Below are 24,988 nucleotides of genomic sequence, written 5' to 3'. Positions count from 1 at the left end.
AGATCTGTTGTATATAATGTGGGTTTGTTGTTACATATTCCTATCTGTACACAACAATATGATTTGGCCAGTATTGCTCCCAGGACTCTCCTCTCCCCTCTTCCCTCATGCCCTGGCCCCTTTCCTCTACTGACCCCGATCCTCCTTCAGTTTTCATGAGACATCCCCTACCTTTCTTTTCCTTTCCTCTCTAGCTTCCATATATATATATATATATATATTTATAAATCACATTTTGTCTAAACAGACTGATTTCAAAGTAGAAATGGAGTTGTCAAAGAGCTACCCTTCGATTGCTGCCACTGACTCTGCTGCTGCCACCTGAGGTCACCTGGAGGTTTTCTTTATGGGATGCCGCAGAAGCCACTGCTGTTCCTGGAGGTCTCTTCCCTGAGCATGGCCTTGGTTACTCAGATGCAAATTCTGATGCTACCTCTGGGGTCGCTGCTGCTGAACCAGTAGTCTTCTGTCAATCAACTGCTGCCTGCACAGCTACTGCTATTGCTGCTGGCTCTGATTCCACTGCTGCCAGCCTGAAGTCACCTGGAGGTCTTCTTTCTGGGTGCTGCTGCCACAGAAGAAACCACTGTCCCAGATACAACTGAAGCCGACACTGCTGCTGACCCCGGAGATCGCCACTTCAATCAAGAGTTAGAGATGGTGAAAAAAGCAAAACAAAACAAAACAAAAAACCAACAACAAGCAGAAATCCTTGAAATGAAGGAATTAGTACACCAAATTATAAATTCAATAGAAAGCATCACCAACAGACTAGACCACTTGGAAGGCAGAACCTCAGACAATGAAGACAAATATATAATCGTGAAAGTAAAGTTGAACACTCGGAGACAATGGTAAGAAACCATGAACAGAACATCCAAGAATTATGGGATAACATGAAAAGACCAAATTTAAGAGTTATTGGAATAGATGAAGGAGCAGAGGGATATAAGCCAAAGGAATGCACATTTTTTTTCAATGTTATAATAGCAGAAAATTTCCCAAACCTAAATAATGGAATGGAAAATCAAATGCAAGAGGCTTACAGGACCCCGAACGTACAAAATTACAGCAGACCCACACCAAGACAATTATAATGAAAATTATAATGTGAATGTGTCTCTAACACAGAGAATAAATGGTGAAGGCGATCCCCCACTCACTGTCTTGACAAGGTCACAGTGAGAAAAAGTGTTGGCAAAGCCGCTCTCCCACTGTCTTGACAGGGTCACAGTGAGGATGAATGCTGGCAAAGCCACGCTGGTTGGTGGGAAACCGAAACCATGAGACCCTTTTTTATGTAATTGGGACTTTGCATTTTCATGCTTATGTTTCTGACAGGAGGCATGAGTATGTTAAATGCCAAACAAATTAAATTTCAGATGGCTAGAACATAACAGGTAGTTCATGCCTTGAAGGCTGTTCTACTACCCCTCAGCATATCAAGGACAAAGTAGAAGGCTGTTCTTCTATCACAGTACATTGTGGATAAACCTGATAACGGACAACAATCATCCTTTGAAAGGTCATGAGAATTTTAGGCACCACATTGATTATACCAACTAGAACCCAAGCCCATATTTCCGGTCTCTTAGAAAACCTAATCAGTATGCTTATTTCACAAAGTTCACCACATGCAGTTTCATTTTTGATTAAGGAAAGTTATATTATACACTTAGAAAAGTTAAAACATATAAAGATATATTTTTCTCTTTTTATAAACCCTTTCTTACTTTACATAGGGATATATGATGAGCATAGTTAATATTGGTGGAAAGTGGATTGATTTTTAGAACTTCCTTTCTATTGAGAAAGATTATAAAGATATGAGAACTAGTGCACCTTGACTGAGAAACAAAGAAACTCTTTGAGAAAGCAGCTCAACCAGTTTTATGAGAATAAATTTAGGAATTAATTAAAATAGCTTTGTAAGACACAGTTTTAGAATAATGTTAGAAATATTATTTTATTTAGATTCTTAAGTTTAGAGATTCTTAAGCTTTTAGTTGTATAGGTTTCTGATATGTTTTAAGAATGATTCATAAACTTTAGGGTATTTTAAATATAAGATTTAAAGGGACTTTTTTAGATGGGAATTTTAGATTAGAAATAAAGTACAAGTGTACTTTAGGTTAATGATTGGTTAGGAGACTTAGAGTCTGGTTATGTAGTTTGGCATTAGTTAATAAGAAAATAGCATATCTCGGGAAAAATAGTAAATCTTGGGAAAATCTGAAAAAATGTAAATTAGTGACGTATTTTATTAATGATTCTGTACTTTTAATAATTATATAACTGAAGGACATATCCTGGAAAAATGTAAATTAATGTTACATTTTTTGTACCCCCAATCATGGTTAAGGAAATGTCATGTCTTGGCAAAGTTTTAAATTATATAATCAATGACGTATTCTGAATCTATAATGATGAGAAAAATTGTAATAAAAGATGACCCAGAGAAAGCTGCATTAGCTCTCTCTCTGGAGATTGCTCGAACGGAACGACTCCTGTCTCATCTTTTTGCTGACGCCACTCATCCTTCAGGACTCCCTGGACCCCGCTAGGGAAGGAACCCGGCAAATAAAGATAAAATCTTAAAGGCTGCGAGAGAAAAAAAATCAAATTATATAATAGGGGGAAACCAATTTGGATCTCAACTGATTTCTCAGCCCAGACCCTCAAAGCTAGGAGATCCTGGAATAATATATTTTAAGCTCTGAAAGAAAATGGATGCCAACCAAGAATTTTATATCCAGCAAAAGTTTCAGATTTGAAGATGAAATTAAAACATTCCATGATAAACAAAAGTTAAAAGAATTCACAACTAGAAAGCCTACACTGCAGAGCATTCTCAACAAAATATTCCATGAGGATGAAATGGAAAAAAAAAGAACCAGCAAAGGGAGCATCTACACTAAAGGGACATTCAACCAAATGGGAAACCAAGACAAATCAAAACCAGAAATAAAATGACAGGGAATACAAATCATATCTCAATAATAACCTTGAATGTTAACAGCCTAAACTCATCAGTCAAAAGACACTGACTGGTAGATTGGATTAAAAAAGCAAGCCCCAACAATGCAGTCTTCAAGAGACTCACCTCATGGGCAAAGACATCCTCAGGCTGAAAGGACGGGGAATAACTTATCACGCATATGGATTGTGTAAGCAAGCAGGGGTTTCCATTCTCATTTCAGATAAAGTAGACTTCAAACCAAAGTTATTCCAAAGAAACAAAGAAGGGCATTTCATACTTCTTAAGGGAAGTATATATAAGGAGGACATAACAGTTATAAATATTTATGCTCCAAACAGTGGAGCATCTATGTACATCAATTTCAAGAGTCAAAAAGACCACAACACAATAATACTGGATCACTTTAACACACCTCTGTCTCTACTGGACAGATCTTCCAAATAAAAACTAAATAAGGAAACTATAGAATTAAATAATACAATCAATAATTTAGACTTGACAGACATATATAGAATATTTCATCCATCATTGAGCAAATATACTTTCCTCTGAGCAGCACATGGCTCATTCTCTAAAATAGGCCATATCTTATACCCCAAAGCAACTCTTAGTAAATACAAAAAAAAAAAAAAAGAAAAAAAAAGATAATACCCTGCATTCTATCAGATCACAAGGGAATGAAATTAGAAGTCAATGATAAAATAAAAAATAGAAGCTACTTAACAAATGAAGACTAAATAATACACAATTGAATGATGAATGGATAGTAGAAGAAATTGAGGATGAAATATAAAAATTCTTAGAGGTAAATGAGAACATTGATACAACATATCAAAATCTCTGGGACACTATGAAGGCAGTACTAAGAGGAAAGTTTATTGCGTTGAGTCCTTTCATTAAAAGAATAAAAAGTCAACAAATAAATGACCTAACACTACATCTCAAAGCCCTAGAAAAAGAAGAACAAATCAACACCAAAAACAGAAGAGGGAAATAATTTATTAAGATCTAAAATTAGTGAAATTGAACAAAAGAATTCAAAAAATTGACAAAACAAAAAGTTGGTTATTTGAAAAAAATAAATAGATAAACCCTTGGCCAAGCTAATGAAGAGAAAAAGAGGGAAAACTTGATTTACTAAAATACAAGATGAAGAAGGAAATATCCCAACAGACATGTCTGAAATACAGAAGATAATTAGAAACTATTTTGAAAATGTATATATACTCTAATAAAATAGAAAATATCAAAGACATCGACAAATTTCTAGAGACATATGACCTACCAAACTGAATGAGGATGGCATACATGCTTTAAACAGATCAATCTGAAGTGCTGAAATAGAAAATGCCATCAAAAGCCTACTAACCAAGAAAAGCCTAGGACCAGATGGATTCTCAGCTGAGTTCTACAAGACTTTCAAAGAAGAATAAACACCAATACTCCTCAAAGTATTCCATGAAATAGAAAAAGAGGGGACCCCATCCAAAAAAACCCTTCTCAATTTCATTCTATGAGGCTAATATCACCCTGATACCAAAATCAGACAAAGACACATCAAGGAAAGAAAACTTCCGACCAATATTCCTGATGAACATAGATGCAAAAATTCTCAATAAAATTCTGGCAAATTGCACACAAAAACATATTAAAAAGATAGCACACCACAATCAAGTGAAGTTCATCCCAGGGATGCAGGGTTGGTTCAACATACAGAAATTAATAAATGTAATTCATCATATTAATAGACTTAAAAACAAGAATCATATGATCAACTCAATACATGCAAAAAAAAGCATTTGATAAAATAGAATACACCTTCATGTTCAAAACACTATAAAAACTTGGGGCAGTAGGAACATACCTCAACACTGTAAAAGCTATATATGCTAAACCCAAGGCCAGCATCATTCTAAATGGAAAAAAATTGAAAGCATTTCCTTTAAAAACTGGAACAAGACAAGGATGTTCTCTTTCACCACTTCTATTCAACCAAAAAACAAATAACCCAATCAATAAATGGGCTAAGGAACTGAACACACACTTCACAGAAGAAGAAATACAATTGATCAACAAATATATGAAAAAGTGTTCGTTCGTCATCTCTAGCAATTAGAGAAATGCAAATTAAAGCTACTCTCACTCCTGTCAGAATGGCAGTTACCAAGAATACAGGTAACAATAAATATTGGTGAGGATGTGGGGAAAAGGTACTCATACTTTGCGGGTGGGACTGCAAATTGGTGCAACCACTATGGAAAGCAGTATGGAGATTCCTCAGAAAACTGGGAATGGAACCACCATTTGACCCAGCTATCCCACTCCTTGGTTTGTACCCAAGGACTTAAAAATCAGCATACTGTAGTGACACAGCCACATCAATGTTTATAGCAGCCCAATTCACAATAGCTAAGCTATGGAACTAACCTAGGTGTCCCTCAACAGATGAATGGATAAAGAAAATGTGGTATATATACTTAATGGAATATTACTCAGCTTTAAAGAAGAGTTAAATTATGGCATTTGCCAGTAAATGGTTGGAGTTGGACAATATCATGCTAAGTGAAACAAGACAATCCTACAAAACCAAAGGCCTAATGTTTTCTCTAATATGCAGATGCTAATCCACAATAAGGCTGGGGGCGGAAGAATAGCAGGGAAGAATAGCATTACCTTACATTAGGTAGAGGGAAGTGGTAGGAGGGGAGGAGAGGGGATGTGGGGATAGGAAAGATAATAGAATGAAACAGACATTATCACTGTATGTATCTATGTGACTGCATGACCAATATGATTCTGCAACATGTACACTCAGAAAAATGAGAAATTATATTCCATCTATGTATGATATATCAAAGTGCATAAATGCATTCTACTGTCATGTATAACTAATTAAATTAAAAATTAAAAGAGCTACCCTTCAAAAACATACTGGGCTCAGGTGATTTTGTAACACACAGTCAGTCATGTGAGCACTGGAGGGTTCTTGTCTCACAAACCAGAAGAATGAAGTAATCATACGCTGGAGGGTGAGAATTCTATAGCAGATTTATTAGAAGCAAGCAAAGAAAGCTCCCAGGAGGGTACTGTTGTGGCTCTCTGCCTGGGTTTGTTTGTTTGTTTGTTTGTTTTACTGTTTCAATGAGGAACTAACCTTTCATTGGCGAGTCTTCCTTGATTGTTCTCTTTCTCTGGCTCAGTGGAAAGTGTCTAATTTTATTTTTTTAATTTTTATTAAAGATTCACTTCCTTTTTTAAAGAGAGAGAGGGAGAGAGAGAGAGAGAGAGAGAGAGAGAGAGAGAGAGAGAGAGAGAGAGAGAGAGAGAGAATCTTAATATTTACCTTTTAGTTTTCGGCGGACACATCTTTGTATGTGGTGCTGAGGATCGAACCTGGGCCGCACGCATGCCAGGCGAGCATGCTACCGCTTGAGCCACATCCCCAGCCCTGTAATTTTAATTTCTTAGTGCAATACTGGGATGGTTTAAGGTGTTTGTGTGTTAACCTGAGTTTGTCCTGTGCTTGTTCTTTAAAACAAAAGCACTGCTTGGGTTCAGAGCAGCTATTGGTGTTCAAAACACTTTATATTATTAGGGTAGTCAAGGAAACCTGGGGCAGCAACAGAATATATGGACATCCAAGCATGAGAGGTCCTTTCATTTAGGCAGCCAAAACCACCACCACCACAAAACAAGCTGAGCCTAGGGTTTTAACCTGGGGGGTGTGATCCCACTCTCCAAGGTCCCCATTTCTATGTTCTGCCTCAATATGACATGGAAATGTTAGCAAACCTCAAAGAACAAATAGTTCAAATGAATTTAAATGTTCCTGAACCTATAAAAAGAAAACCTCCCAATCCTATTTATAAAGCAAGTACAAATGGATGACCATAATCTTATGTAGACCTCACAAAGAACTCCATGTTCTTTTATGAATATTAATGTAAAGATCTTTAATGAAATATTATCAAACAGAAGCCAACAACACATTTAAAAATTGCATCATAATGTTATGTGGTTTATTCCAATAATTCATGGATGGTTCAATATTAAGAACTCTAGTAAAAACAAACTTGTATATAGGTTCAAAGGAAAAATAAAAGATCATTTTCATAAAGGCTATAAAGGCATTTGACCAAATACAACACCTGTTTTTTTTAATATAAATAAATGGTTGCTAAAATAAACAACTATGGGGGAGTACTAGGGATTGAACTCAGGGGCACTCAACCACTGAGCACATCTCCAGCCCTATTTTGTATTTTATTTAGAGACAGGGTCTCACTGAGTTGCTTAGTGCCTCACTTTTGCTGAGGCTGGCTTTGGACTTTCAATCCTCCTGCCTCAGCCTCCTGAGCCACTGGGATTACAGGTGTGTGCCATCTTGCCTGGCTTCAAACAGCTACTTCTTCAGCCCCAAAATGCAGCACTTTACCTGATAAAGGAATACTCTGGAGGCATTCATGTTAAAAACAGAAATAATGGAAGGATCCGGAGTCTCAACATTATGTTTAGTATTTCTGGGAGGAACTTCAGTATATATTGATGGACTATAGAACATAGATTATCCTCCTGATGAAAATAAAGCTAGATAAATAGAAGCATCAGGAGAAAATGGCTTTTGTGGATAAAGCCAGGAAAAGTTGAATAACCAGATACTAGGGCGGCTTCTGCTGATTTGCACAAGAGACCCGGGAGACTAGGGAACAAAAATCAAATCCAGAGCATGCCAGAACTGGGGTCTCAGGCAGTGCACTCTCCACTATGGGGTCCAGCCCACCCAACAGTAAGGGCAACTGGGAAATAAATCAGCTCTCAAATATACGTGGTCCACTGGGACCAGACCAAGTTTCTGCATTCCAACCACATTTCAACCATTTCTCAAAACTTTAAGAGAGCCCAAGTCTTCCAGGATCCCTAGGGGTGTGGCATTGAAAAAAAAAAATTTTTTTCTGGAAGATAATACCTTAACCTTAAAATTACTTCTATAATGATTTCCAGATAGAATGTCCAGTACACAAAGATAACCATGCATGCGAGATGAGGCCTGGTGAGTGAGAATGGGCAGGTACTTAAAAGGAGAGGCATGCTCAGAGGCTCCAGCTTGGAACTGAGAGACTCTGAAACAGCACACTGTGAGGTCAGGAGAAAGCCTGCGTGGCTGGGAGGTTTTGCAGGGAACTAGAACCTAGCAGAAGTGACACTGCATACTGTAGAAAGAGGTAGACATTCCAGTCCTGAAAACTACAAAATTCCAGAACTTGATGGTTAAGCAAAGGTTTAGTAGCAGAACAGAAACAACCAGAGGGGACTAATAAGATAAACCAGATGAAACTAACCAGAATAGAGCCACCAGATGGAACTATCCAGAACAGAGCCACCAGAGGCAAAACAGTAGAAATGGCAGAAGATGGGGTCTGGTGGAGAGCCCTGACAGATGCTGACCTGGAGTGCCAGGAGGAGAGGGGCAGAGGGACAGAACCTGAGAGGGCTCCAGGCTGGTGAAGGCCACCAGCACATTGATCCAGCCCAGCTGATTCCAGGCAGAGGCAAGGAAGGCAGATTCACACTGCTACCCACGCCCAGATAATGACAGGCACACATGCTGGACAGGCACGCAGTGGGCTTAATGGGGGAAACAGAGTCACCAGGAGAGGCACCTGTCTCCCACGCTCTCATCATCCTATGGGACCTAAGTCAGTGTCAGGTCCTGCTGGTCACAGCACACTTGGTACAGCAGGACAGGTTCTTTCTCCCTGTCATCCTGTGTATTTCCAGGGATTTGGAAGGAAACAGCCTGAAAGGCTCCAAACTGGCCGGTCAGGAGACTCTAGGCTTGAGCAACAGCCTGCTGGTGAAAAGAACACCACGGCTGACCTCTCCCCGCCTCCTGCTGGATGCTGAAGGGCATCCCAGGCGGCCTGTCAACAGTGGCTGGGTCTCTCCTTGCACATGCAGGTGCTCCACACGAACTACAGAAACCAAGGATCGTTTTCATAAAGTGGCCAGACAAAGAATCACATGCGATCTTCTTGAGGAGCAACTGCTAAATCAACAGCTGACTTCTCCATGGTGAGCATGTGAAGCCAGAGGTGGTGTTATCCGGGTCTTCAATCTGCTGAAGGAAAATAACCGCCAACACTGAATTCTATCCCCAACCAAAAAGCCATTAAGAATCAAGGAGAGGGGCTGGAGTTGTGGCTCAGCGGTAGAGTGCTCACCTAGCTCGTGCGAGGCCCTGGGTTCGATCCTCAGCACCACATAAAAATAAATAAAATAAAGGTATTGTGTCCAACTACAACTAAAATATAAATATTTAAAAAGGGGGGGGCGTGGTGGCGTGCTCACCTAGAGTGCATGAGACACTGGGTTTGATTTTCAGCACCACATAAAAATAGATATTGTGTCCACCTAAAATTGAAAAATAATATTAAAAAAAAGAAGGTGGAGTCAGGTGTGACTCACTGCAGAGCACTTGCCTAGGTTTCATTCCCAGCCCGCCCCCACCCCCAGCACCAACAAAAGAATGAAGGTAAGATTAAGACATTTTCTGATAAACTAAAACTGAAGAATTTTGGCAATACAAGATCCACTGTCAGATAAATTCTAAAGCATGTATTCCAGGCAGAAGAAAATTATCTCAATGGAAGATTATAGATATACAAAAGAAGAGTAAAAAAAGTCATAATTATGTGGGCCGATTTAAATAAATGCTAACTATTCAGCAATTACTGTATCGATGTCCTTTTTAATATGTGTGTGTATATCTGTATTTAACTAAAACACATGCCAATAATACCCTCTAAACTGAGAGGAGAGGGAAGTTGTATTTACTATTGTGAAGTTTTCTGTACTAGGGAGGAAAGGCTCAAGTGTTGACCATTGCCAGATCTTGATACCCGGAGGACTGATGCTGTAATTTCTAGGGTGTACACTGAAAGAAGACAGTGCATAGCTTTCAAACAACTGGAGGTTCAAAAGTAGAATGAGACTTTAACTATCCCCAAATAGGGAAGACAGAAAAGGCGACAAAGGACTGATGGGAAGTGCAGAGAACAAATGGGAGACTGAAACCCAAACACACCAGTAGGGCCAGTTAATATAGTACAAAGTCACACCGCAGCCTAGTCACTGGAGGGACAGCGGCAAAGCGAGACCATGCCCAGGCTTGCTGTGTGCCTGCATCTGGGCAGGGGCTCCTCTTGCTCCGCTCCTGGCCTGGGTACTACACCTTCACCTCTGCTCCTGCTCCCACCTCTTGTGGGGGCAGGGCCAGGGCCAGGGCCAGCCAGGCAACCTCTCCACTCTCAGTAGCTGCTGGGTCTCCTTCATGTTTCCTTCCTTTTCCAGCTTTGCCTGGTCTGTGCTTCCACCTGGCCTTGGACTCAGGACTGCCCTCCCCGTCCCCAGCTGGTGAGAGTTGGGCTGCTTCACTACCTTCTCTCTTTGATCAGTCACAAGTCTGCTGTAGAGTTTCATTTTTAGCTGCCCATCCAGCTATGTATTTTTCCTCTGAATAGTACTGCTATTTCACTGCTGAAAATTTGGAAAACACAGAAAAGCACAAAGATTCAGATATAGATCACCCTTAGTTCCTCTGTGCAGACAGAGAGTCACTGTGGACATCTTGGTGACTAGATACCTTGTCTCTTACTATGTGTATGTGTGTTTTTCTGGATAAAGGGGTGTGTGTCATGATACACACAGTAATCTGCCAATGCTCTGTAAACTTTGCTGAGTCACAGATGCACTTCTATGTGGGCTTCTGCCATGGGTTTTCTGTCATATGACTGTATGATGATTCATTTAATAATGTGTCATTTGTATTTTTTTGTTCTGATGTTGCTGTAACAAATGTTTCTTTTTTTTAATTCCATATTCCTGGTTGTTCTTCTAGGATAAATTACTGAAGTGTCTTTGCGTTCAGGCACTGTGCCCATTTTTAAGACTTTGAAGAGACCAGGTCTAATTGTTCACTGTGTTAATCTTTTCTCTTTTTTGATGAATCCAAAATTTTCTGTGAGCTTTAAAACTGAACTTTATAAAACAGAAATTTATAAATTTCTACTATTTAAACCCCAGTCTGTGGTACTTTGTTATAGCAGCCCAAGCAAACCAATGCCCTATCCGTGGCTGCATTGTAAGTCATCCCAAAATGTAGTGGCTTTCCAACCCACAGTTGGACCTCAGTTTCTGTAGGTCAGGAATCTGGGCATAGCTTAACTGGGTCCTCTCTTCCCCCACGTCTGACTAGGTTGGCTCAAGTAGCAGCTGCCTCTCAGTTAAAAGCAGGACTGGGAGAGGTTCCCTTCCAGCAACTGGTTGTGGCGGGACTGTTCCCCTTGGGTCATTAGGCTGAGAGCCTCAGTTCTCCCTGACTCTTGGTTCAGGCCACATGGACCTCTCTAATTTGGCAGCTCTTAGGGTTCACAGGGTTTTGGTTCCAGGAGGTGGGGCTCAAGATCCATAGTACAAATCTGCCTAGGGCAGCAACTAAGAACCTAGAGCCCTGCTGGCATGCCCACACAGTGGACAAAGACCTTAACAACTGGGAACTGAGGCCTAAACAAGGTTCTCTGCAGTTCTTCCTAGGAAGAGAGGGCTGCTGCTGTCCCCTTGGGAACAATGCTATTTCCCTTTACCTGATCACTTTGGAACAGCTGACAGGATCTGAGAGCAGGTGGAGGTGTAAACTGTGGACACCCAACAGGGACTCTGAGTTGCAGATATGTTCTGTGTGGGCTGTAGCCCCTCATCACTGCCCAGAATGCTCTCCCTGAGGCCAACCCCACTCCCTGCTGCACAAACTGCAGGAACTCCCCATTGGTGCCCCCCCACCTTTGGTGCCCCTCTGCTTGTTCTCCCACCTTCCCATCAGGCAGGGAGATCCTGGAAACTAGGACCTGCCCAGCGCCTGCCTACACGCCTGGGCACAAGGAGTGCCTTGGAGGTCCTGCCCAACGTCCAGGGCAGAGTTGCTCTCCCACAGAGGGGACACCCCTGGGCTGGAGAGTTCTTCCTGTGGGATGTCTCTATGATTAAAGCTGCTTCTCTCTGCACTAACTGCAGCCTCTTCGGGCAGCAGCCATGGCTCATCTGTGCCTGTCCCAGACCAGTCCCTCTGGAGGCCCGGGACCACACGGAGCCTCGAGTCCTGCGCAGGGGCCACTCACTGCCTCCCTCCTCCTGTCCAGGAGCCCCCAACACGGTGTCTGTCGAGCTGTCGAGAGCAAGCCCCTAGCTCAGGCCACCGGCCAGCTCGGTGGACAAGGAGTCACGCAGGGCCTCCAGCTCCGTGCCAGAGCTGGCTCTGGCGGAGAGTCCGGGAGTCGCGTGGGGCCTTCCCCGCGCGCGTGCCCCTCCCCAGGACCTTTCCTCCAGGAGAAACCACCCCGCTTTCGCCCCGCCCCGCCACCACGCCCACAACCCGCCCCGCAGACAAGCCTCGCACTCGCCCCGCCCCTTCCGCTTTGTCCCGCCTCCTAGCAGATCTCCCCGCCCCCTTTCCGCCGAGTCCTGCGTCTTCGCTGAGGAGTGGCGCCGCGATCTTTGAGGGGCGGTGGCTACTAAGGGCGACCGTGTGGAGGCGGGGGTGGGCCAGCGCACCAGCCGGCCATTGGCGGCTGTCAATCCCGCGGGCCCTGCGTGGCCCCTCCCCCGCCGGCGCCGCGTTGCGAGACGCAGGGCGCTGCGGGGGCTGCCGGGACTGGCCCAAGATGGCCGGGCGCTGGGGTTCCACTTCTCCCTGCGGCGCCGAGCCCCATTCATTGCTCCTCTGTTGAGCTGCGCCGCGTTGCGCGAGCCGGCCCGAGGCCTCCGGGGGCTGCCCCGCGAAGCGGGAGGCTGTCATGGCGACCCTGGAAAAGCTGATGAAGGCCTTCGAGTCCCTCAAGTCCTTTCAGCAGCAGCAGCAGCAGCAGCAGCAACCGCCGCCGCCGCCGCCTCAGCCGCCGCCGCCGCCGCAGTTGCAGCCGCCCCCGCCGCCGCCGCCCGGCCCGGCTGTGGCCGAGGAGCCGCTGCCCCGACCGTGAGTCCGGGCGGCCCCCGCGACTTGAGCCTGCGCTCGGGCGACGGCGACCGCGCAGCCCCACGGAGGGTCGCCCGCCCTCGCCTGGGTGCCCTCCGCCGGGAGGCCTGTCCCCAACTCGCCGATGGGCGTCGCCCCGGCCTTCTCACCCTCCCCTGCGAGTGGAGAGTTAGGGAGCGAACTTGCTTCTTGGCTGGCGAGGAACCGTGACTGTGGTGGGGCCTCAGCCGCCCCCGCTCGGGGCGCAGCTCGCCTGGAGCGGGCCGGGGCACGAGCTGCGGGATAGTGGGTGACATCATGCCTGTCGGTCTGCTCCGCGGAGCGGGGGGCGGGGGAGCGAGGATGCGTCCAATGGGAGGTTCCCTTTGCAAGTGGCACTTCAGACAGCCTGTGACTTGAGGCGCTCCCTACACGAGGCGTTCCGTTTAGTTTTTGATGGCAGTGGAGTAACAGGGTTTTAGAACATCACCGGAGAGACTCACTTAAGCTCAAGTTGTTCTGCAGGCATTTTGAGTCGTGATTCCCAAGTAGGTGGTGAACTACTTACAGAATTAATAAAATTGATTGGCATTTTAGGAAAAGTTGACTGAAGCGTATCTCATATTTTCTGTTAAAAATTAAGCCGACACTTAGTGGGGTGCAGTTTTTTGTGGGGGGATGAATGAGTTTTACATTTTAGCTATATTGCATTGAGCTTGCTAGAACATGGGGCATCTGCAGGCTCCAGGAACATCTCAGGTGTGCCGGTAAAAGAGCTCCTGTTTGCTTCATTGCTGACATCCGTTACTCTTTGGAAGCCAGGGGGGTCTCTGCTGCTCATTTTGGGGAGAATTTTTGGAACAGAAAAAGACCATTAATAATATCTAACGGAACCATAGGTCTTCCCCTGGAAATCTGAAAGCTGAACGTTGGGCCTGTTCCTTGCTGCAGTTCAGGCCTTTCTCCGACCTCTGAGCGTTTTATTTCTGATCGAGATTTGTACAATATGGTTGGCAATAAGGAAGCAGCACCTTAAAGAATCTCACTCTATTAAGAATCATTCGTTTTAGTAATATTTCTTGTTCTTTATGTTTCTGATGGAGTCCTTGCCCTGTCCTGAGAGTTTTATTAGAAAATGAGGATTTGGAGAGTAATGTTGGTTTGTTTTTTTGGAATAAATTTTTCTTCTAAAAGGGGAAAATCTGTTTGGGTACTTAGAGGAATTAAAAAAATCAATTTGATGTATTTCTGCACAATTAGTTTCTGGTCATTATAAAGTCTTATTGTAGTGCCTCTGTGTATGGTAGGAGTCATGGAACTTCACACATTGCATGTATCTTGTGTAAACACCAAGCAGGCTCTGGGTGGTAAGAAAGACCTTACTGCTGTGAGGCTGCTTTAAACAGATTTAATCTATTATTTTTGCATAAGTGATACATTAACATAACTCAGTTCCATGCCTTTCTCCTGCATGCCTAGCTCTGTCCCCAGGATCAAGCACTGTGGTATACTTCTTATGTATCCTTCTGGATACAATCTGTGCATTTATTACAATAGATTTTAAATTATTTGAAAACAAAAGCAGTTTAGCATAGTAACTTTTAAAGGTTCTTAGCATGCTCTGAAATCAACTGCATTAAGCTTAATTATAGTTCTTTAAAATAAAATCCATCCATATCATATTTCTGTGTACTTTGCCGTTGAGAAAGCAGATATTGGGCTGGGGATGTGGCTCAAGCGGTAGCGCGCTCGCCTGGCATGCGTGCAGCCCCGGTTCGATCCTCAGCACCACATACAAACAAAGATGTTGTGTCTGCCGAAAACTAAAAAATAAATATTAAAAAATTCTCTCTCTCTCTCTCTCTCACTCTCTCTTTAAAAAAAAAAAAAAAAAAGCAGATATCCATCAATCTTGAGGAACAAACTCACTGCTGTAAGTTTAGATTTTGGCATACCTGTTCATGTGCTTTAGCTGAAGTCCTTTCCTAAAGTGAGACTAGCCAAAGCAAGGTGGAAAGTATCTGTTCCATTTTTATGGTTTTTGTTCTGTTGTAGGAAACTATAGTGTTACAGCCACATTCAGAGTATCTAAGTGCCTACTTTTTGCTCAGCATACAGGATGCATACTTCTCTGTGGGGCTGGCCATAGTCTCTGCAAGTCTGGCATGCTTCCAAGGCCCTAACAGTTATTGTGAGGCATTGGCATTAGATTTTGACACATTCTCATTCTTCAGATTCTTGCCTAGTTTTCCCCTTATGGTAGTTGTATTTATTCATCAGTAAATGTTTACTGATTTCTGTGTCTGGCACTGTTACGAATGCAGGGCTCAGCAGTGAACAGAGCTATGCCCTAATGAAGTTTTCATTCTAGGGAGGGATGGAGACAGCAAGAGAGATAAAGTGTATAACATGTTAATAATAAGTGAAGAGGAACAGCAGAGCAGGGAAGGGACTAGGAAACATCTAAGCTAATACAGTTTTGATGTTTTAGATAGGGTGTTGAGGGAATGTCCACTAATTTCATGGCTTTTCAGTACACCCCAGAAAAGTGTCAAGGATCTAATGCACAGGTGTCTGGAGGGACATTCCATACACACTGCAGTGAGAACATGTCCAAAGCACCCCCTGTGGGATGAACAGCAAGGAGGTCATTTTTGTTGGGTGACTTGAGTTAGGGGGCAATTCTTGTAGGAGGTGAGGTCCGAGGGATGCAGGGCATATGGTACCAGATCAATACCACTTTCCTTGTGGTGAAGTAGACATTCTCCATTATTTGAGGGAGAAGTCATTGGAGGATTAGATCAGAGTAGTGGCCTGAATGCCATTTTATGCACTTTGACAGTGGAGTAAAGGGGAACACAGACAGAAAACAGGAAACTAGCTGAAAGCCATTGCAGTGATCCATTGGGTGAGAAATGATGTTGAATTATGTAAGGGATGGGCAGTGGGCAAGGTGAGGAGTGACTGGATTTTGATGGTAGAACCAAGAAGACTTGATTAGAACAAAACGCAGCTATAGGCGCTGAGGCTGTAGCTCAGTGGCAGAGCACTTGTCTAGCATGTGTGATGCAATGGGTTTGGTTCTTAGTACCACACAAAAATGAAACAAAATAAAGGCATGCTATCCATCTACAATTACAAAAAAATAAAAAATGATAAAAGAAACCGCAGCTGTAGTTGGTATTAATTTGGTTAGGATTACTTTCAGCTGCAAATGACAGAAGCCCGTTGTAATAGCTTGAGCAGGGCAGAGGTAAGAGTTCGTTATAAGACAAAAAAGTCTGAGGAAGTTCAGCAGTAAGTCCAGGGATCCAGACTTTCTTAAAATTAGCTTATAAGCACTTGTCCTCATTCTCTTCTATTTTCTAGTTTAGAGTTATCTGTATTTTTTCTTGTTGATTTACATCAGTGCTTTATATATTTGGATACTAGACCCTTATCTGACATGCGATTTGTAAAATCTTTCTCCCTTACAGTATCCTTTGAAGCACCAAAGTTCTAAATTTTGACGAAGTCCAGCTTCTTTTATTTTATCTTTGGTTGCTGTGCTTTTGGTGTTTTGTCTAAGAAACCATTGCTTAATCCAAAGTCACAAAGATTTATTCCTGTGTTTTCTTCTAAGCATTTTAGAGTTTTAGCTCTTACTTGTAGGTCTGATCCATTTTGAGTTGATTTTTGAATGTGGTTAAGGTAAAGGTCCAGCTTTTTTTTTTTTTTTAAATATGTGGATATCCAATTGTCTCAGTACTGTTTGTTGAAGATAATATTCTTTCCCCATTGAATCATGTTGGCACCCTGTTGAAAATTAACTGCTCATAAATGTATAGATTTATTTCTGGACTCCCAATTTTACTCCATTATCTATATGTCTGTCCTGTGCCAGTACCCTACAGTCTTGATTACTGAAGTTTGTACCAGTTTCAGTTTGTGAAATGTGAGTCCTCCAATTTTGTTCTTTTTAAAGATTTTTATAGCTATTCTGGGTCCATTGCATTTACAGATGAATTATAGGATCCTTTCGTCAATTTCTACAAAGAAGCCATCTGGGATTCTTTTTCTTATTTAAATTTTTTTAGTTGTATACGGACACAACACCTTTATTTTATTTATTTATATTTATATGGTGCTGAGGATCGAACCCCGTGCCTCACATGTGTGAGCGCTCCGCCACTGAGTTACAGCCCCACCCCCTCTCTCTGGGATTCTGATTTGATTGTATTGAATCTGTAGATCAACTTAGGGGATGAAGTTAACAATATGAAGCCTTGAGGCGCAGGACAGTGGCCGACATATTCCAGGGCATGGATGCTGAGGCTGGCTACTGGGCCCTATAGGATCAGGAAGACTTCAGAAGGAGAATCCAGCAATCTTTTTTTTTTTTTTTTTAATATTTATTTTTTTTTTTAGTTATCGGCAGACACAACATCTTTGTTGGTATGTGGTGCTGAGGATCGAACCCGGGCCGCACGCATGCCAGACGAGCACGCTACCGCTTGAGCCACATCCCCAGCCCCCAAATCCAGCAATCTTTTTGGAAGTCTAAAAGAAGCTGTTCCTTCAAGCTGGCCCAATAGTATGGTGTTGAATATTTTTGGACCAACTGAAGAACCTCAGAATGTACCCAAGGTGACAAACCCCCAGGGGGAAATGAGGGAGTATCTTTGAATTGATTCCTAGGCAGATCCCACAATATCTGAACCCACCTAGCGGGAAGACCACTGACATTTTTGGTTACCTAGTCACTGCCACTTCACCTTTGGCACACCCAAACAAACCCAAGGATCATGTGTTCTTGGGTGAATGAGAAGACCCAAAACCAGACCCTAAAGCTGCAACAAGCACCTCTCTCTGAGAAGAGTTGGGAGAGAAGGGCAGCTTGAGAGGACTAGACCACGCCAAGGCGACTGAGCCCATGCCCATGGCTGTCAGCTACCAGCCCAGGCTGGGGCCAAGGCCTCACCTACACAACAAGGTCTTGAACCCCCTGGGAGGCAAATCCAGCATCTCCTTCTACTAAGAGGCTACTGCTCTGCCTGTAGCCAGACCAGAAACTCAAGATACAGACTATTGAAAGTTTATTATTTTCTTTAGCACCCCCCCCGCAAAAAAAATAAAGGGGGGGGAGGGTTGTCTTATGTGTGAAGCTGGCTTCTCAGAGGACCTTGCCTTTGGGGGATGTGGATAAAGAGGATTCCCCTTGCCAGGTGTGGTGGCGCCTGCCTGTAATCCCAGTGGCTTGGGAGGCTGAGGCAGGAGGATTTTGAGTTCAAAGCCAGCCTCAGCAATTTAGCAAGGCCCTAAGCAACAGTGAGACCCTGTCTCTAAATAAAATTAAAAAAAAAAAGCGTTGGGGATGTGGCTCAGTGGTTAAGTGCCCCTGGTTCCACAAAAAAAAAAAAAAAAGACTCCCCTAGTGTCTGCTCATTTGTTCTGATGGAGCAGGACACTGAAGGGGCAGGGAGATGGTGCTGTGTGGCAGGAGGCTTAGTGGGCTCTTCCGTGAGCTGTCTCCTGCTGACTAGACATCCAGGAACAGTTGAAGAAAACCCAGTCTGTCTTGCTGTAGGATGGAGAAGAGGCAAAAGCAGAGACATCAGGAATAGTGGGAGTCCTCATAAAGCATCCCCCTTGGCCCCAGGGCCAGTTATCTGTCATGAGGACAGCTTCCGCTCCTGAGAGACCACCAAATCTAACATCTCCTTGTTTAGCCTCGGTGTGTTGTCCTGCTCTCTTGAAATGTCTTGACTACTTTTCCTCAGCAGGAGTCAACAAGAACCAAAGAGTTGTCCTCAGTCTGGTGCTGTGGAAGGTTTTCCTATCCTGGTCCTCCAAGTTGCCCAGTTCCTGCATCTCAAACCATGACCACATCTCACGTAGGACTCTGCCTTTCTCTTGTAGGACTGGTCTTGGTCCTTGACGTGCCCTGTTTGCTTGTAGATTGTGCCTTCTTTTCCTCTCATTAGCCTTCAGTCTGGATCTCAGTTCTTCACTGATAGTGTGAAGCTCACTTCTAAAACCACACTTCTCCTGTAGATGAGGTCTTAAAACCTGTTCAAGACGCCCACCTGAGTAAGAAGGGGCTTTTTCAGATCCTTCCTGTGTCTTTGTTTCTGTAGTTGGTGGGAATGCATGAGAACCTTGGGCTTTTAGGTTGGTTTCTTTAGTAACATCTGAAAGGCTGTCTTCAAATACCAGCGTCACATAAATGCTTGTGGACTTGTTTTCTGACATCTTCCAGAAAGAAGTCCACTGCTTCAGCCACCTTTAGAAACTTTGCAGAACCTCTGGACCCTACTATAAACAAGAGGCCAGGGCGTTCAGTAGTCTGTCAGCAGAGTCTCAGCTCTCACGCCAGCAGATGCTGGGCTAGCATGAGTCATGTTGCTTCATCTGTCAGAGGTCCCTCCCTGTCCACTGCAGCCTCAGTTCCCTGCTTCCCTGTGGTGGGTGTGTTAACAGGAGAGGGCCCGGGTGGCGTGTCTGTTGCTTTACGTGCCTAAGGAACTCACGCCAGGTGCTAGGAACATCCTCAGTGTCCTTCAGGTTTGAGTGAGTGTTAGGTCTTGTGTGGTCTCACTCACTCTGGCCTAGCTGCCTGCAGGAGCTGTCCTGCAAGCTCTGCATGTGACTTATCAACCAAAAAATCTTACCCCTTCAGCTGCCCTGTAAACTGTGGAGCCAGAAAATATGTTCTGTGTAGCTCCTGAGAACTTGGACAGATTGCTGTTCAAAGTAATTTATGAGAACATTTGGAATTCAGGGGCTGCGGGTGGGGGAGTTCCTACTAAAAGGATGTAAATGATGCTTAGCTTTTTTTTTTTGTTGTTTATATATATATATATATATTTATTTATTTATTTCATTAATTCATTCATTCATTCAGTGGACCTCTATTTATTTATATGTGTTGCTGAGAATCCAACTCAGTGCTTCACACATGTGAAGCAAGCGTTCTACCACTGAGCTACAACCCTGGCCCGATGCTTAGGTGTTTTTGTTTTTCTTTTTGGTACTGGGGATTAAACCCAGGGGCATTTAGCCACTGGGCCACATCCCCAGCCCTTTTTTGTATTTTATTTAGAGTTGCTGGGATTATAGGCATGTGCCACTGCGCCCGGCTCCCCATACTTAGCTTTTTAAGCTGAAACCCACTAACTTGTTTAACTTACAAGGAAGTAGTGTTAATGGTAGAAATAAACCAACATTTTAACAATGCTTTCTTGGGGAAAACAAATTGTGAATTCTAAATCAGAATGCCAAGAAATCTGATATTATTGTGCTGGTCCCTGCCAGAGGGCTCCTTGTTCCACTCACTGGCAGGAATTTCTGGGTGGTGGTAGGAAAATTCAACCTGTAGCCCTGGGCTCTGGGCAGCAGTGCCCTGCCTTACTCCTGTCTCCACCTTCCCCTTCTCCAACTCTTAGGCTGTGAGCTGGATAGTGTGCTTGCTGCAGGAACGAAGGAGACACTGCCCAGGTAAGCCCAGCCGTGTGGGTGTGGCGGGCACCTGCATTATCAAGATGCTGTCTGCAGGGACTGGGGTTGTGGCTCAGTGGTAGAGTGCTCACCTCGTATGTGGAGGACACTGGGTTTGATCTTCAGCACCACATAAAAATAAAATAAAGGTATTGTGTCCATCTACAACTAAAAAAAAAAAAAGATGCTGTCTGCATCAGAGACTGGCTGTATGTGGACATTCTGTTCTCAACCTCCAAGGTACTGTGAGAAAATAGTCCTTATGTTTTTATTAATCCTTAAAAAAATCTTAATAGTATCTGGTGCCAACATTTTTCTGGAGCTGCAACAAAACAAGAAACTTGTTCTCACACCGAGTGTGACAATATTTTTAAAATTTCATAGCCATTTAAAAATGTAAAAGCATTTCTTAGCATGTGGACTGGCTGAAATCAGGCAAACTGCATTTTGCCCACTCCTAGATTAAAATAGTGAAAGGACTGCTTTGGGGCAGCTTTTCGTTTTTGGCTGCTTTTATTAACTAGTTTAAAAAATTATAGAAGCTACACATATATACCATAACAACATCCGCAAATAGCATGAAGATGGAAAGCAGAATATCTCCCCCAGTTCACTCTTCTAGTCTTATTCCCAAAAGATAACAGTTATTTGTTTTCTACCCAGATTTTTTTTTCTTTTTTCTTCCCAGATTTTTAAATGCATAGGCAAGCATTTAAGTGTTTGCTTTTGTTTGTAGGACACTAATTGTATTTTTTTCAAAGCAGTGTATATAGTGTATATAGTTCTTATTAATTGATTTGTAGGATTTCTTTTTAAAAAGACAACTTTAGGCAAACTTTCACATTTTCCTGCTTTTAGAATGTGTGAGTGGTGTGTTTTATGCACCTTAAGAGTCCCCACCTTCATCACTGCCAGCCCCTATACGAGAGTCAGCTGTTTGGTAAACTGCCTCTGAGTGGGTCCACCCTCAGGACATTCAGTCTATTCAGACAGTGAGAAGGAACTTTTTAATGTTGTGATAAATTGAATCAGCTCAGGACCCAGAGTCTGTGTTGAGATCAGAGATCCTTGCTGTTCTGGTGTGATCTCAGGACTGTGTGTGCTGTCTCTTGGGGGCTTTGAAGAATGCAGCATTTCTGTCTACCCTTGAACCTACCTAATCAGAGCCTGCATTTTAACAAGTTCTGTGAGTGATTTATATGCATATTAGAGTTGAGGAGCTGCATCTGGGCCTCACCTCTGTTGTTGCATTTGGAAGGGAAGAGTGTGTCCTGGTGTAGCTGAGGCCATGTGACATTTGTCCTAGAGCCATTGAGCCGAGCTTTTGTGTAGCTGTGAAGTAGGTTGTGCTCCCAGCTACTGGTCATGAGGCCCTAAGTGGGGTCTGACTGGGTGACTGAAAGGATCCCTTTTACACAGTGCCTAGGGTGTATCAGGCACTGTTCTGGGCCCAGGGAACAAGACCAGCAATGACAGATACTGTGGAGAACAACAGCGGACTGAGAGGAGAGGTGGCAGGATTTGAAGGTGAGCTGCACTGAGAGGTAGCACTGGCACAGAAAGAGGGGTGAACATTGGATATGTGAAAGAAGAGAGGTCCAGGTAGAGTGAACAGAAGGTAGGAATGTTTTCCATATCACAGGGATGGGAGGTGGCCAGTGGCAAAATGAAGGGCAGAAATAGGAGACTTGGTTAGAGAGGGAGGCTAGAGTAGAAGGTTGTTCATGTGGAAGGCCTTGTACACCAATAAAAGCTTGTGTGGAAAAACAAGTAATATATGTTTTTAAAAAGCAACACCAAATGCTGGTGAGAATGTGGCGAACTGGGTTATTTCATTACTGTTCATGGGAATATAAAATAGTATGGCTTCTCTGGAAAGTGGTTCGGCAGTTTCTTATACAACCCAACATTTCAATTTCTGTTGCAGTGACCCTGCAGCTGTACCTCTGGGTATTAATCCTGGAGAAATGAAAACATAGGTTCACACAAAAAGTTGTATACCAGTATTCCTCATAGGTTTAGTCGTAACATTCCCAAACTGCTGCAATCAGCTTTGAAGTCTTTCAATGGTGACTGTTTAAACTGCTTGGAAGTAAAGAGGAACTCGGCTGCTGATACCTGCAGTGGTCTGGATGAATCTCAAGGAAATTGTGCTGGTGAAAAGGCCATCCTCACATTTTTACTTATTGTATGATTCCATTTATATAATATTTGAAAAATGACATCATTTTAGGAATGGAGACTGGATTGGTGGTTGTCAGGGGTTAGAGACAGGGTAATGATGTGGAGATGTGGAGGGGGGAAGGAAGGAGGTGAATTGGTAATAAAAGGGCAGAGCAGGGTTCTTGTGATGGAAATGTTCACTATCCTGAGCTCTCACCTGGTTCCCCTCAGTGGAATGGGCTAGCTGAGAAATAAAAGCTAGGAAAAATAAAACAACGAAGGACTCAGAAAATATTTTCAAAAAGCCAGGGCTGGACAGGTTAGCCTATCAGAATGATCGAGCTTCTATACTAATGGCAAAATAGAGCCCCGCCTGCTTTATTTATATTGGGGGACTTCAAAGGTCTTTCATAGAATGTTCTTCTCCCAAAAAGATTAAAGGTGGGCTGTCCAGTTCCCAACAGGTTAGTTACACCCATCTCTGGAGTGACCAGGAGAGATCTTCCTAGCGGAGGGAAAATAAAGGTGCCTTGGGTAATGTATTGCCTGGCAGTTCCCAAGGTTAAACCTAAAAGCTTTATGTCAAGAGAAGATGCTCATGTGTTTTTTACTGGGGGCTCCCTGCACTTAGCTGTGTGTGGGTGTGTGTCAATGCTGATAATTCTGATTGTGATAAGCTGTACTTTTGCAAAATGTTATCATTGGGGGAAACTGAGTTAAGTATATGCTAGATTTCTTACAGCTTCAGGGTAATCTGCAGTTTTCTCCATAAAAACCTGAATTACAGCAGCATGGCTGCTCTGGTAGTGTGTATATTTGCGTACTAGTTTATCCTTCTATTTGTACAAACCTGGGTTGATGAGCACATGGCCTGAGGTTTCTCTTGAGGACTGATCAGGTGATCTGTCACTGTCTGGTCCCTTTCTCCGGCTTTGTTTTTTGTTAGCATCACCCCACAGGTAGTTCTTTGTGTGCCTGACTCCTGTCCTAGAATGTGAGCTATATGAGGACAGAGTGTTTGTTTTAATTGACAAGTCCAGAGTATGTAGCTCATACTAAGTTCTCAGGATATAGTAGTTATAAAATGGGTACTGAAAAGTATTTGTTAACCTGTATTTGTTAAGCACAAAACACTTCATCCATTCTACTTTGTTTTTTTTTTTTTTAGAGAGAAAGAGAGAATTTTTTAATATTTATTTTTTACCTCTTGCCGGACACAACATCTTTGTTTGTATGTGGTGCTGAGGATCAAATCCGGGCCGCACGCATGCCAGGCGAGCGCGCTACCGCTTGAGCCATATCCCCAGCCCCTCTACTTTGTTTTTCAAGATAAGTATTTTTTCTATTATTTTCCTTCCTTAACTAGTGTCACGCTTTAGGATCTTGTTTTCCTTTGTATTATAAAATGTACTTGCAGAATAGCGTGTGAAACTAGTCACTGTTGTCCAGTCAGAGAAGAACATTAGTCTTCTGCACCGTAGAGGACTCTGCCTTCAGTGTTTTTCCCTCATCTTCCCCCTTAGCTGCCTTTCTGATTTTATGGTGATTACTTGCTTTGCTGTCTAGTCTTACCACACAAGCATACATCTTTAAACAATCTGATTTGGTTGTCCCCAGTTTGTTGGTTTGGGTGGAGAGGTCGCTGGGGATTAACCCGGGGCCCTACACATACCAGCCGATTGCTTTACCAGTGAGCTGCATCCGTAGCCCATCATTTAATGTTATATTTTAAAGATTTAATATGTGGTTTGACTTTTTTTTTAATACCGTTAATTGAACCCAGGAACATTCTATCACTGAGCCACATCTCTAGCTCAGGCCTTTTTATTTTTTTATTTTGAGACAGGGTCTCACTAAGTTGCTGAGGCAGGCCTGGAATTTGCAATTCTGCCTCAGCTTTCCAGGTTGCTGGGATTATCACGGTGTGCCTCTGTGTCTGGCTAGTTTTATCATTTTGCTGCTATGTAATATTCTATTGTTTGAATATGCACCAATTATTTTTTAATCTTCAGTTGAATGTTTGGATTGTTAAGCTTTATTAGGTACTGCTATGAACCTATCTCCTCTTATTCTAGTAGCTTGTCTTTTCACTCATACAGTGGTGTCTTTTGAGAAACAATTCCTGATTTTAATGAATTCCAATTTATCACATTTTCCCAGCATGGGCAATGCTGTTCGTATCTTGTTTGACTGACTTTTCATAACCTCAAGGTCGTGACTGTTGTGTAAAAGCCTTGTTAATGCACATTTTCTGTTGAGATCCTCTGTCCACTGGACCTGGTTTTGGGGTTTGATGTGGGATAGGCCCTTTGTTTATCTTTCCATGTAGACACCTACTTCTCCCAGGTATCTTCTCTTCTTAC

At 43.0% G+C, this 24,988-nt stretch overlaps 2 protein-coding genes across 6 annotated transcripts in view; both read left to right on the top strand.

Moving 5' to 3' along the window:
* Positions 1–9,496, top strand: part of Grk4 (G protein-coupled receptor kinase 4) — a 102,075-nt gene extending 92,579 nt beyond the window's left edge. The window contains exon 16 of one of the 3 annotated variants that reach the window (XR_009224842.1): positions 8,939–9,496. Coding sequence is in view for 2 of the 3 variants with exons in the window: in XM_046423516.2 (XP_046279472.1) it covers positions 248–325 (78 nt within the window). In the remaining variant the exon portion in view is untranslated. Of the gene's footprint in view, positions 1–247; positions 2,497–8,938 lie in introns of those variants that run through there. The other 2 variants (XM_058572464.1, XM_046423516.2) reach the window with 2 other exon arrangements.
* A 3,170-nt stretch (positions 9,497–12,666) lies between these two features.
* Htt (huntingtin) overlaps positions 12,667–24,988 on the top strand; it is a 141,065-nt gene continuing 128,743 nt past the window's right edge. The window contains exon 1 of one of the 3 annotated variants that reach the window (XM_046423854.2): positions 12,667–13,007. In XM_046423854.2, coding sequence (XP_046279810.1) covers positions 12,829–13,007 — 179 coding nt within the window. In that variant the 5' untranslated portion in view covers positions 12,667–12,828. Of the gene's footprint in view, positions 13,008–17,461; positions 17,613–24,988 lie in introns of those variants that run through there. The other 2 variants (XM_046423853.2, XM_058572449.1) reach the window with 2 other exon arrangements.

This window comes from Marmota monax, unplaced genomic scaffold, assembly GCF_021218885.2.
Source record: "Marmota monax isolate L192 unplaced genomic scaffold, Marmota_monax_Labrador192_F-V1.1 WCK01_AAM20220418_F8-fsc00009, whole genome shotgun sequence".
Classification (NCBI taxonomy): domain Eukaryota; kingdom Metazoa; phylum Chordata; class Mammalia; order Rodentia; family Sciuridae; genus Marmota; species Marmota monax.
This window is presented reverse-complemented; position numbering and strand designations above follow the sequence as displayed.